A 13,656-nucleotide genomic window follows, 5' to 3' on the forward strand; every position below is an offset into this window, starting at 1 on the left:
CCCAGGCCCCCCCATGATACTTGTTTTTGATGATGTATGGAAATTATATTTGCTCTGTAGTTTGGCTGGTCACTGTAGTTTTTCATTTGTCAACACTGACTCTTTACGGAGTCAAGTGGAGTGTTTGGTTTTGTCATCTTAGTTTTGCATGCTTTATACTAGGGATGTTCGATTCAGACTTTTTTGGAGTCGAATCTGATTTCCGACTCTAGATGTAAGAGTCGATGGAATCAACTCCTCAACTCCATTTATTTTAGTAAGGACAGGGTCGAGAGTCAAGGCCGTCACCAAGGGTGGTTAGGGGGCAGTGCCTTCCAAAATGGCACAATGTGGCCCTTAAAAATTGCTTGTCAGGCATGAGGAGAAGGATATAGCTGCAGGCATTGCTCCAAAAAGGGGAGAGGTCCAAATCGCATTAAAGGTATAGGAAGCCCCAACCTTAACCATGATTGGAAGTGACGCCCCCTTTTGGAGTTGACGTAACCCCCTTTTGGAGTAACTCTGCCCCTTTTTGGAGTAACCCCACCCTATTTTGGAGATTCTGCCCCATTTGGAGATCTCCGGTCTGATCGTCTGCAGCTATACCTAATTGGGTATGAGGGGAAAATGAATTGAATGATTAAAATCCCCAGAAGTTTTCACTCATATTTTCTTGTTTAATCCAATAATTTAAATTGTGCTCCATAATAATTCTGTAACTGCTGGTCAAGGATCAGTTTCTCTCACCCAAACCCAAACTATTAGTGGGGCAGGAAAAGCTGACTCTAAATCAGCACCTGCAGCCAACTGAAACCCCATTGCTTGCTATGTGTATCTGCAGAGAAAATGACATGTTTTTTATTTTATTATTTGTATAATTATACATGTATGACAAATTTTAAATAAAAGTAGTGCAGTTCATGGAGTAAAACATTTATTAAATTATGGCAGCATTAAAACGAGTTAATCCCTAATTACACAACAACCATTATAATCAACTTCCTTTCACCAAAGATGCATTAAATTGATAAAAAATTACTGTCAAAATCATTAATTGCAAATTATTATTACGGTTTGAAATAATTGTTTTATTCCATTTTTTCTTTACCCATGATGGCAAACATATACTGTGTCACCTATTCCTTACAAAAGCATTCTAAAGTGCTAATTTGGTACTTAAGAAAATGTTCTTATTATTAGAACAATTGAAAATGGTAGCGCTATCATGCGGAAATCACAATACAGTGGGCTTTTTCCCCATTTGCTGAGGTAATGAGATCTTACAAGTTGCTTTACACTTGCAAGTCAAATTTTGGTTTTAAAAATATGCAAAAAGTAACACATTTCTCCTGAAATTCTATTTTCTCCTAAAGTCTATTGTTTTAGAGAGATGAAAGCTATTCCATGCATTAGAGTTTTGAAAAAAGAATCTCAAACCCGGATAGTGAGGGAAGTGGATGGCCAGATGCGCAAAAAAACAAAAAAACAAAAAAAAAAAAACAAGTAAATCACAGTCTCTAGTTTGAGAAGCAGACTCATCACAGGTCCTAAACTAGCAGCTTCTAAATACCAAAGACCTGCATTGCTGCAAGAGGTTTCTTGGACAAACAGAAAATTAAGAATAGAACATTTATTTCAATAGAAATAGCCATTTGTAACATTCTAAATGTCTCTAAATCATCTCTAAACTACATAATGTGCATTGTGACTGAAACACATTCCTATTTCAGGTTTATTCTCATTCACGTTTGTCCAAGTATTTTGGCTATTTAACATACTGTACAAAACTAATATAATGCAATATCATAGAGGAAATATGGAATGAGATTATTAAGCAAACTGTTATCAACTCCTACATGCCAACTGAATAAAATAAGGCAAAAATAAATATTTCACACAGTCTTTAGTGAGAGATATGATTGATATGATTGTTTTGTATATGTATTATTGTATTACAGTTGTAATAATAAGGTCTTAATTAACATTATGGTTATTTAACATATTGAGATATTATTATTAAGCAAATAATAATAATTATGTTTTGTGATTTCTCATACCTTCTTTATATAACCTCCCTCCCTTGCGCACTTTTGGCCTCTAGTGGGTGAGACAGGGCAGGGAAGTACAGTACAGCACCGTGAGCGAGAGTGTTACCCACTAGGACAGTTTATTTTGAACAAGAGGGGTGAACGGTTGTTATTAATAAAACACGGGAACTCGTTGCGTGAGCATTTTTTGCCCACATATTTTGAATTTCAAGGATATTTTTGTCAATTTCTGTGGCATTTTTGCACCGAGTCCCTGTTAATTTCCGACATTATTGGCATTGTATCTTTCTAAGGTACTGTATATAAAAAGTTTGTTTTAGATATATAGTAGCAAGTAAACAAGATATCCCCACATACAGTATATGTCAAACTACATTGTGTTAATGTTGGACACAGTTAAAACATTGCCTAGCTTAAAAACAAGTGAAGTTTGATCAGTGGTTAAATGTGTTCAGACGGTTCCCTCATACCTGAATGATCGGCTCCTTTCCAGAATAAATTGAAATATGCAGAAAATCACAGTATTGCAGTTCTTGTATAGTGACAGGGCACAAAGTCTAGAAGAAGCTAGAGAAGAGAGGACACCGGCAGCAGTTTATGCAAGCTGCTGTGCTCATGATGCTGTGCCCCACGGGCTTCCGTCGTGCTGTGCACATCGCGTTTTAGTTTATAAACAGATTTAGCGTTTATAACTTTCTTGTTCCCAAAAATTCCGAAATATTACGTTTTTTTTGTTGTTTTTTTTTGTTTGTTTTTTACTTTGTAATTGTGGTGAAAAATGACTGTAGCAAAGTTGAATACTTCATTTTTAATCAACTCAAGTAAAAGTAAAAGTACTATTATTTATGTCCCACAGACGAGTCAGTGGGATAATTCATAATCCACACACAGGTCGAAAACCCCTATACTTAAACTGACCTGATGCATTGCAGATCATTTTCACAGACAAACTAATAAATAGATGTAAAATGTATATATAAAACATTTAAAAAGAGTTTTCACTCACTCTTTCTCTTTTACTGTGAGTTTACTGCCTGTGTAAGGAAAATAATCCTACCATTATTTTGAAATTCACATGCTGACTTCCCTTATGTTCTTTAAAGAGCACCTGTTATGGTTTTTAAACGTGCCTAATTTTGTTTTAAAGGTCTCATACAATAGATTTACATGCATCCAAGGTCAAAAAACACTTTAATTTGCTCATAATTTAAACTGAAGCATTACCTTTTTTTTCCCAGTGTCAAAAACGACTTGTTCAATGATCCGTTCTAAAGGATTAATTCTAAACTCCTCCTTTCAGAGAGCCTACTCTGCTCTGATTGTTCAGATGTCCCAGTCTGTTGTGATTGGTCTACCGCTTAGTGTAGTGTTTGAGGGCGGGTCAAAGCTGTTCGCGAGCAGCCAATGAAGACCAGAGGTGGGTTTTCTGTTACCAAATTACGTAGGTTAGTACAGGAAGTAAGTCTGGAATTACTAACAACTCGTTTCAGGTGTTCAGAATCGGTTCTTTCTTTTGGGAGTCAATAACTCCATTTGTCGATTTTTGAAACTTTGCAGACTTTTTTATATTCACAAACAGCTATATAACACACTGCTTGAAAGGTAATATTTGAAAAACCATAATAGGTGCTCTTTAAAGGTGCTGTAAGCAAGCTGTTCTGGAACTTCCACAAGACTGTGAATGAGCCACGCCCCCTCGTTCCAAAACCCCGCCCTCCAAATATTATTTTGAGACAAAAAATGAACAAAAGAGCAGCATTGTTTGTTCCTGTGGCTGTCAAATCCAACAGTGGCACAATAGCGCAATTAACTGACAAACATTATGAATCATAGCCTCAATGATCCTCTTTAAATGAGAATGAGCTAAATGATTGACAGGTGAAAAGCGTCAATGTCCGCGGACACATTTTTGTTTGCTGTTTACAAAGTCTACAGCTGTCACAGAGACCGGTGAGATCTCTCATAAATATCTTTAAGGGAGTATGATTTTTTGCATACTTTTCCATGAAAAAATCGCTTGCAGCACCTTTAAATCACAAATATTACATTTATAATACAAGAGAGGTAAAAACAAAAATGAAAGAAAGTATTAGTTGCGCTCCGGAACTAATGTTTCGCGCTAAGAAACACACGGAGGAATTTATGCGCCGGACCGGATGAGGTAATCAACATTCATAACTGTTTTTAAATGAATTAAGTAAGGTTCGTGATGAAATCCGAATGTAAAGATTGAAAGTGGAGCTACACAACATGATTCAGGACAGTTGGGAGCAAAATGCTATACGATAAAAGAACGGAGATGTATTTTATTTCGTATTTACTGGCTCAGTTGTGTTTGCAGCAAGAACAAATGCATTTTGCTCTGTGTATGATTGTATGTCTTTTGCATTGCATTGTGCACACTTGTATTTAAAGCATGCTCAGTGCTGACACATGCACAGCTGTGGTGCACGTGGGTTTGGGTGCAAATCACTACATAATTTCTGTTTATAAGCCTACATGTGCATTGTGTTTCATGTGTGTTCTAGTGTGTGAATGTACAGCTTGAGCTTATAGGTACCATTGAATGTCTAAATAATAAACAACTGTATCAAAATGTCTGTATTTTGCACAAGGCACCTTTTGCAGAACTTAAGGTACACGGTCCATAGAATATCTGTGTTGATACCAATACCTCCACGTAGAGCATTTCTTCTAAAAGGTTCTCGGCTTCTCTCTCAAGCCCCCAAAGTGGGTTTGTTCTGTTGGACTGCGGGCGGCATTACCTATGCCACTGCCCAGAAAGCGATTGGTCAACAGAGACCTACAGAGAGGAAGTCTGTTGCTCGAGTACATGTCCACAGGTTGATATTCATCTTTCGTCTGGGACTCCGCGCCATGGTGATTTTTCTGAAGTTTAGCCCCCTTTTGCTTCTGTACCCCTTGACTTTACTATCTCACCGTTGGGCTTCCAATTGGCTGGATGTCCTGCTTTGGGTCACCGAGACCTCTGGACCCACATTTATCAAATTGGGCCAGTGGGCCAGCACCAGACGAGACATCTTCTCTCAGGACTTCTGTGACCGTTTCTCAAGGCTTCATGTTCGGGTGAAGCCTCATTCATGGGCCCACACCAAGCAGTGTCTGCGTAGGGCGTTTGGAGAAGGTTGGAGGCAGATGTTTGTGTTTGACAGTAAGGAGCCTGTTGGTTCGGGATGTGTGGCACAGGTGTACCGCGCCACGGCCAAGGTGGGGAACGTAGAAGACCCAGCTTTCCAGCAACTGGTGGAGGAACTGGAGAAGAACAATCTCCTGGAGGCTTGGGAGATCCCTGGTCTCGGAGGAGCATTGAGTGACCTCTGGGAGGCATATAAAGATGAGGATGAGACAGTGTACACCAAGACAAGGGATCTTACAGATAGTCCAACCAGTTCGAGAGAACATCCTGAAGAAGAGCGTCTGATACCTGTGGCTATTAAGGTAAGATCTCCTTTTTGGAGAAAAATTTTCTTGTCAAATGACCTGTTTTCCCTCGCTAATACATCTGATTTGAGCAATAATTAATGTGCAATACACAGCTTAGTCTTTATATATTATCCAACACATACTCCCTCTTTTGCCATTACATTCCTTTGCACTGTACATAACCGATTTGTATTTAGATTTGCACTACGTATGTGTATGTGTGTATGTATACGTATGTATATATATTCATATATGTGTATATATGTGTGTGTGTATGTTATATTATTTGTATTTATATATATATATATATATGTCTATTGTGTATTCTATATATACTTTTTCTTTTCAATATTTATCTTTTTTATTCAATTGTAATTATTTTATAAAAGTCTTATTGCTGTTTTTGTATTGTTGTGTACTGGAAGCTCCTGTCATCAAGACAAATTCCTTGTATGTGTAAGCATACTTGGCAATAAAGCTGATTCTGATTACAAAAGTGAAAACGGTTGTGAATGGCGTTTCATGTAGACTTTTAAAAGTTTATTTATATTCTTATGAGATCAAACAATATTGAAGAATTGTTTGGCTGTTCTTGAAGAGTACAAATTTTGGCATTGACACCTTGGAAAATCCAGATGAATCCATCTAAAGATGGTAGACAAGGTCCAAACTGTTTTCAGTGGTTGATCAGCTGGACTACCAGGTGATTGGGACCTGGCTAATAGACCATCTTGGTCATGCTGGTTATGCCTGATAAACCAGTGAAAAACCAGCTACCATGTTCCAAAATCCATCTTGACCAACTTAAGCTGGTATGACCTGTTTTTTTCAGCAGGGTGTTGAAATATAACACTATGTAACACAATTTTTGTTCCTGGGTAGTAAGTGTTGTTTCCTAATTGCTTATGCCTCAAAAGTGTAGAAAATGGCTATTATTCCCCACAAACTTTGCTTTTGTGACCAGGACAGTGATATTTTGAAATGTACCTATTTCCAATGAGAAAACGGGTGAATTTGTGTCTTTTCGTTCACAAAGTCAGAAAAAAACAACATATGAATCCAAAATTCTTCTTTATCTGTGGTCCGACGAAGACACCAGCTTTGACCTTTGCCTCAGACAGCTTAGGGAAGAAGTCTTGAAGGTACTTGAAGGCTGCTGACTCCTTATCTAGAGCTCTGACAGATTGTTTCATAAGGCCCAATTTGATGTGCAGTGGTGGCATCAGCACCTTCCGGGGGTCCACCAGTGGCTCCCACTTGACGTTGTTCCTCCCCACAGAGAACTCGGTCCGCTGCGGCCAGTCCCGCCTGTGGTAGTGTGCCTTGGTGTCCCTGCTGTCCCAAAGGCAAAGATAGCAGGGAAACTTGGTAAAACCGCCTTGGAGACCTATCAGGAATGCCACCATTCTGAAGTATCCAATGACCTCCCAGCTGTCTCATCATACTTCAAGGCGTCCAACAAAGCCTTGATGCTGTTGTAATCCTCTTTGAGGTGCACAGAGTGAGCCAGGGGAAGAGACGGGTACTTCTTACCATTATGGTCCAGCACGGCTTTGAATATTACTTTAGGATAAATACATGTTAATTTGGAATCATATGTTGTTTTTTTCTGACTTTATGTGAACGAAAAGACACAAATTCGCCCGTTTTCTCTTTGGAAATAGGTAAATTTCAAAATATCACTGTCCTGGTCACAAAAGCAAAGTTTGTGGGGAATAATAGCCATTTTCTATACTTTTGAGGCATAAGCAATTAGGAAATAACACACTACCCAGGAACAAAATAAAATAAAAATTGTTACACAGTGTAATCAGAGTTGTTAGCTTTTGCTGTTGCCATTATGGTTTAAGATTATGAAGCTCTTTTTTCTATAACCAGGTTCTTCATCCTGGAATCAGGAGGCAGGTGGAGATAGATTTGATTCTGATGAAAGCTGGAAGTTTGTTCCTCAACTGTTTTCCTGGCATCAAGTGGCTCAGCTTGCCTGAGATTGTAGACGAGTTTGAGAAGCTCATGACCAAACAGGTACCAACACATTTATGAAGATTATCAAGAATAACGCCATTTATGGTGACCATGGTCTATACTGAGTGTTTTCGTTATTTAATATCTGTCTTTGTTACAGATTGATCTTCGGTTTGAGGCCCAGAACATTGAAAAGTTCCAAAAGAACTTTAAAGATCTTAAATATGTGAAGTTTCCAACACCGCTCAGACCATTTGTCACGAGAACTGTCTTGGTGGAAACGTACGAGGTGACTCTTGTGGTCTCATATGTTGGCATGATTACCCAAATACTGTGTAACCCAATTTTTCCACTAGCTCTTTGATTTTTACTCTTGAAGGAGAGTGAACCCATTTCAAAGTACCTGAGTGCTGATGTCCCAGCAGGAGTCAAGCAGAGGATCGCAAGGATGGGAGTTGATCTTCTTTTGAAAATGGTTAGTGGACTAGTCCTCTACATTGCATCCGGAAAGTATTCACAGCGCTTCACTTTTTCCACATTTTGTTATGTTACAGCCTTATTCCAAAATTGATTAAATTCATTATTTTCCTCAAAATTCTACAAACAATACCCCATAATGACAATGTGAAAGAAGTTTGTTTGAAATCTTTGCAAATTTATTAAAAATAAAAAATGAAAAAAATCACATGTACATAAGTATTCACAGCCTTTGCCATGACACTCAAAATTGAGCTCATGTGCATCCTGTTTCCACTGATCATCCTTGAGATGTTTCTACAACTTGATTGGAGCCCACCTGTGGTAAATTCAGTTGATTGGACATGATTTGGAAAGGCACACACCTGTCTATATAAGGTCCCACAGTTAACAGTGCATGTCAGAGCACAAACCAAGCCATGAAGTCCAAGGAATTGTCTGTAGACCTCCGAGACAGGATTGTATCGAGGCACAGATCTGGGGAAGGGTACAGAAAAATTTCTGCAGCATTGAAGGTCCCAATGAGCACAGTGGCCTCCAACATCTGTACATGGAAGAAGTTTGGAACCACCAGGACTCTTCCTAGAGCTGGACTCCGCCCGGCCAAATTGAGCGATCGGGGGAGAAGGGCCTTAGTCAGGATGGTGACCAAGAACCTGATGGTCACTCTGACAGAGCTCCAGCGTTTCTCTGTGGAGAGAGCAGAACCTTCCAGAAGAACAACCATCTCTGCAGCACTCTACCAATCAGGCCTGTATGGTAGAGTGGCCAGACGGAAGCCACTCCTCAGTAAAAGGCACATGACAGCCCACCTGGAGTTTGCCAAAAGGCACCTGAAGGACTCTCACACCATAAGAAACAAAGATTAAACTCTTTGGCCTGAATGGCAAGCGTCATGTCTGGAGGAAACCAGGCACCGCTCATCACCTGGCCAATACCATCCCTACAGTGAAGCATGGTGGTGGCAGCATCATGCTGTGGGGATGTTTTTCAGCCGCAGGAACTGGGAGACTAGTCAGGATCGAGGGAAAGATGAATGCAGCAATATATAGAGACATCCTTGATGAAAACCTGCTCCAGAGCGCTCTGGACCTCAGACTGGGGCGAAGGTTCATCTTCCAACAGGACAACGACCCTAAGCACACAGCCAAGATAACAAAGGAGTTGCTCCGGGACAACTCTGTGAATGTCCTTGAGTGGCCCAGCCAGAGCCCAGACTTGAACCCGATTGAACATCTCTGGAGAGATCTGAAAATGGCTGCGCACTGACGCTCCCCATCCAACCTGATGGAGCTTGAGAGGTCCTGCAAAGAAGAATGGGAGAAACTGCCCAAAAATAGGTGTGCCAAGCTTGTAGCATCATACTCAAATAGACTTGAGGCTGTAATTGGTGCCAAAGGTGCTTCAACAAAGTATTGAGCAAAGGCTGTGAATACTTATGTACGTGTTTTTTTTTTTTTTTTTTTTTTTTTTCATTTTTTTTTTTTATAAATTTGCAAAGATTTCAAACAAACTTCTTTCACGTTGTCATTATGGGGTATTGTTTGTAGAATTTTGAGGAAAATAATGAATTTAATCCATTTTGGAATAAGGCTGTAACATAACAAAATGTGGAAAAAGTGAAGCGCTGTGAATACTTTCCGGATGCACTGTATGTGCTCCAAAAGGAATGTTCCGGGATCAATACAAGTTAAGCTCAATCGACAACATTTGTGGCATAATATTGATTATCACAAAAATTCATTTAGACTCAACTTCGATATCAACTTACAGTTATCTCTGTGTGCCCATTTGCAGGTGTTTGTGGATAATTTCGTCCACGGGGACCTCCATCCAGGGAACATCCTGGTGCAGGATGGGCAAGGAGAGGGACCCCAGGACAGAGCCACTCTAACAGACCTGTGGGACACTGTGGTGGTCAGCATGAGACCAACCCCTCCACCCCTGCAGCTGGTGCTACTGGACGCGGGCATTGTGGCGCACCTTAGCGAGGCAGACCAACGCAACTTCAGAGCTGTGTTCACTGCGGTCGTTCTCAAGCAGGTGAAGTATCGCCCAACCCTAACAGAACCATGCCAGCACTTAATGTACAGCTAAATACTCAAAATGCATTTGAAAAGTTCAGTATGAATTAAAACATTTACACTGTTTACTCCTAATAAATGTCCTCATTTTTATTGCGCATGATTCATCAGTGCACGCTATTCTAAAGATGTTTTTTTAGTATTTCATCGAAATGGAACAACGTTGTCCCCTGAAACTATTTTTCTTTTCTGTTGATGTAACCTAGAAAAAAATTATTTATACCAAAAATACCGCATAATTCAATGAAGTCTCAAAGGATAAAGTCAGCATCCTCCCTACATTTTTACTGCTTAATATTTTGTTTTACTTGGAAATGCATCACATTACAGACATGAAAAATGTAGCCAGTACTTAAAATTAACAGTTTATGTAGTTGAATTCCTAATTTTAAGTAACTTTAAATAACAGTGTCTGCTAAATGAATAAATGTAAATATTTGTCCTGCATATTTTTCTCCAGTTGCCATCGATTATAAGCAATCTTGGTAGCTTCATAAGCTTGTGTTTTATTTGCTGTTTACTTGTATTGCCAGGGTGAGCGAGTGGCAGAGCTGATTCTTCATCATGCCCGTGCCAATGAGTGCCAGGATGTGACGTGCTTCAAGAAGGAAATGGCTGAATTAGTGGATGACGCACTCAGTGACACTCTCTCCCTGGGAAAAGTACATTACACACACCTTGATCATGTCCATAATGTCTCTGAATAATAACTCACTTACATTTGATACTTGATCTTATCATGACTGTGCTTGGAAATTATTCTCACATCTGTTATTTTATAGATTCGGGTGGCTGAGCTGTTGTCTCGAGTCTTTGGTTTACTGATCCATCACAAGGTGAGAACACCTGAAATCACAATTGCAAGCATGATAATGTCATTAGTTGAAGTTCCGGAGTCAGAGTGTCTTCTATGATGTGTAAGTGATGTGTGTTTTGTTTTTTTCTGTGAAAGGTGAAATTGGAGAGTAATTTCGCTTCTATCGTGTTTGCTATCATGGTCCTGGAGGGTTTGGGCAGATCACTGGATCCCAACCTGGACATCTTGGAGATCGCTAAACCAATACTGCTGAAGAACTGCACCTCACTCTAAATACACTGTCAACATTTACCTCATTATTCCACACACTAATAACGGCCTGTTTCATCAGAGCATCATGAAAAGTGCTAATCAGGGAATTTAACGTCACTCAGAGGAAAAGAGCATATGTGGGATCAATTTACACGTGTTATGTTCTGATAAATTCTGTGATGCTGAGATTGACTTGTACACATGGGCCAATTCGTCCATTTGATTTGAATCCTTTTTTGTGTTTAAAATGCTCATGATATGTACACAAAATGAAACATGAAGTCAGCCCTTAAGTTTATAGACCTTAACCCCTCCTTGGTCTTAATGATCAAGTCCCTACATTGTCCTTAAGGGTCAAATTGACCCTTTTTTGTGTTCAATTTCAAAAGCTTGTAATAAAGGCTCTGTTTGCTCCATCTCTCTACTTTTGGTCTTAAATCGTTCGTCTAGGTGCCAGCTAACACTAGAAAATATATATTTTTCTCTATCACATCTAAAAGGTTTCAGTCTAAAAGTGGAGAGATCAAAAGCCTTTGAAGCTTGTTTAAAAAAAAGAAAAAAAAGAGTTTTGAAGCTACGCCCCCTGCCTTTCAGAACTGTATATTGCAATAGAAGGTGATAGAGAAAAAAATATTTTTTTCTAGTGTTAGCTGGCACCTAGATGAACGTTTTAAGACCAAAAGTAGAGAGATAGAGCAAATAGAGCCTGTATTATAAGCTTTTGAAATTGAACATAAAAAGGGTCAATTTGACCCTAAAGGAAAACGTAGGGACTTTTTTTTTGTAGCTTTGTGTATAAATACATGAAATGTAGAAAAAATGACATAGGTTCAGATCACCTCTGTGGAGGATGTCATGGAGTTTCAGGCCCAAAACTTAAAGTTAAGTTGACGTAAATCAGTGTTAATAATTCAAAAGGGGTAAATCGACCCGTAAGTCAGAGGAAGGGTTCAAACGTTTTCCTATCCCAAGATACACCATGCCATGCTTAAATATCCAAATGTATCAATTTGACCAAGTGTATTAGACTTAAACCTGCTGATCTGTTTCAATACATTGTGATTCTGAGGAAAACTGTTGTCTGAACTATAGAGTTATTGTCTATAAGCAATTGCATTGCATTAAGGAACTAGATTTTACGCAGACACCCCTTGACAATCTTTTGTTGTTGTTGTGTTTTAAATAAACATATCAAAAATCTGTGTTTAATGGATGTCCATAAATTGTGTCTGTAGCAATCGATGTCCAATTGTAAAATGTATGGTAGACAATCACAGGAGACTGAAATACCTTTGTCATTTTTTATTCCTTATGATCTGTTGTTTTAGTCACATGACATAAAGGATTAATTACTTAGCCCTTATTTTAACCTGTTTCCTTAATGACGTTCATGTGTCATGACTATATTTTGTTATTACCTCAATGAAATAAGAGAATAATTGCTTTTTCACATCTTTGTTGGAATTAATCTAATGTATTACACTGTAAACCCTAATGTTGTCATTACTGGAAAAATCAAGTTGTCTTCATTAAACATTACTTGTAATGTCAAGTTTAAAAATCACAACTCAAATATCTATGTTCCTTGAAATTATTTTTCTTAAAAATCCATAGACTTAAGATTTTAAGTGTTAATAAACTATTTAGTACAAAATTGAGGCAGTGGGGAATACCCACGATGCCTTGCGGTCAAAGGGAACAGACGGGGGCATATAAACAGTTGTTATTAAGTATTCATAGAGGGTTTTGATCTTTTGTAGTATTATTTATGTTGTATTGTTCTAAATAGTTGTTTAATGTGATGTCATCATGAGGGTGATCTGTGTGCCTTTGGTCAAGTTGGACCCTGTTAAAACTATTGTAGTTCTCCTTGTGCATGTGTAACTAAAGTACAGGTGTCTATACATTTCTGTGGAGAAGTAAGTTTACTTAAAGGTGCACTCAGTATTTTTTTTCCTCATCAAAAAAGTTTAACTCCTAAAGACGTGAATTGTAATTTTGCAATATATGTAAGAAATCATGAGCACTCACATTAAAATGAAGACTCCGGTCATATCAGTAACCTTATAAAAGCTGTTTGTATTCTACATGGAGAGGGTCCGCACATGGGGGCGGCCATTTTATGATCACATGACCAGCCGAATACTACTTGCTTAATCTCAGTAACCATCCTGATATTTGACACTTTCACTCATTGATTAAAGTAATCATGGCTGACTGTGAATACTACATTTCTACAATGGAATCTGAAACTGAAAACTATTAAATGATGCTGCATCCAAGCCACTAGGTGTCAGTGTCAGTCCAAGATGACACAAAGACAAAAGTTACTGAGTGCACCTGTAAGGATTGACGTAGAATCTGTTATTGCTGTGTTACTGTATGACCTATAATTTAGTCCGTTCAATTAACATTATAAAGTTGAAACAACAACACATTAATTGTAAATCTGAGTTAAGTCTACTTGCATCTGTCACCTCATATTTAAGTTCATTCTATATGAACACCAAGTTAAGTGAACTTAATTACACATGTTTTGGAAACATCGTTACTCAATTCAATCGAAGGAAAGAGTTAACTTAATCAATTG

At 38.5% G+C, this 13,656-nt stretch overlaps 1 protein-coding gene across 1 annotated transcript; it reads left to right on the forward strand.

Moving 5' to 3' along the window:
- Positions 1 to 4,170: 4,170 nt before the first annotated feature.
- Positions 4,171 to 11,758, forward strand: adck2 (aarF domain containing kinase 2). Its single transcript, XM_051689985.1, has 8 exons — positions 4,171 to 5,486; positions 7,350 to 7,496; positions 7,597 to 7,725; positions 7,816 to 7,911; positions 9,711 to 9,956; positions 10,531 to 10,659; positions 10,780 to 10,833; positions 10,950 to 11,758. Exons 1-8 carry the CDS (start codon positions 4,623 to 4,625, stop codon positions 11,085 to 11,087), a joined length of 1,803 nt encoding a protein of 600 aa, XP_051545945.1. The 5' UTR covers positions 4,171 to 4,622; the 3' UTR covers positions 11,088 to 11,758.
- Positions 11,759 to 13,656: the final 1,898 nt, after the last annotated feature.

The sequence above is a fragment of the Myxocyprinus asiaticus genome, chromosome 46 (assembly GCF_019703515.2).
Source record: "Myxocyprinus asiaticus isolate MX2 ecotype Aquarium Trade chromosome 46, UBuf_Myxa_2, whole genome shotgun sequence".
NCBI lineage: Eukaryota > Metazoa > Chordata > Actinopteri > Cypriniformes > Catostomidae > Myxocyprinus > Myxocyprinus asiaticus.

What these genes read in the sequence shown, in the direction of transcription:
- adck2 (XM_051689985.1), top strand. Translation starts at nt 4,623, where the DNA reads ATGTCTGTATTTTGCACAAGGCACCTTTTGCAGAACTTAAGGTACACG. An exon ending in TGATACCTGTGGCTATTAAG is followed by an intron (nt 5,487 to 7,349) that starts GTAAGATCTCCT and finishes TTCTATAACCAG; the next exon opens with GTTCTTCATCCTGGAATCAG. An exon ending in AGAAGCTCATGACCAAACAG is followed by an intron (nt 7,497 to 7,596) that starts GTACCAACACAT and finishes TCTTTGTTACAG; the next exon opens with ATTGATCTTCGGTTTGAGGC.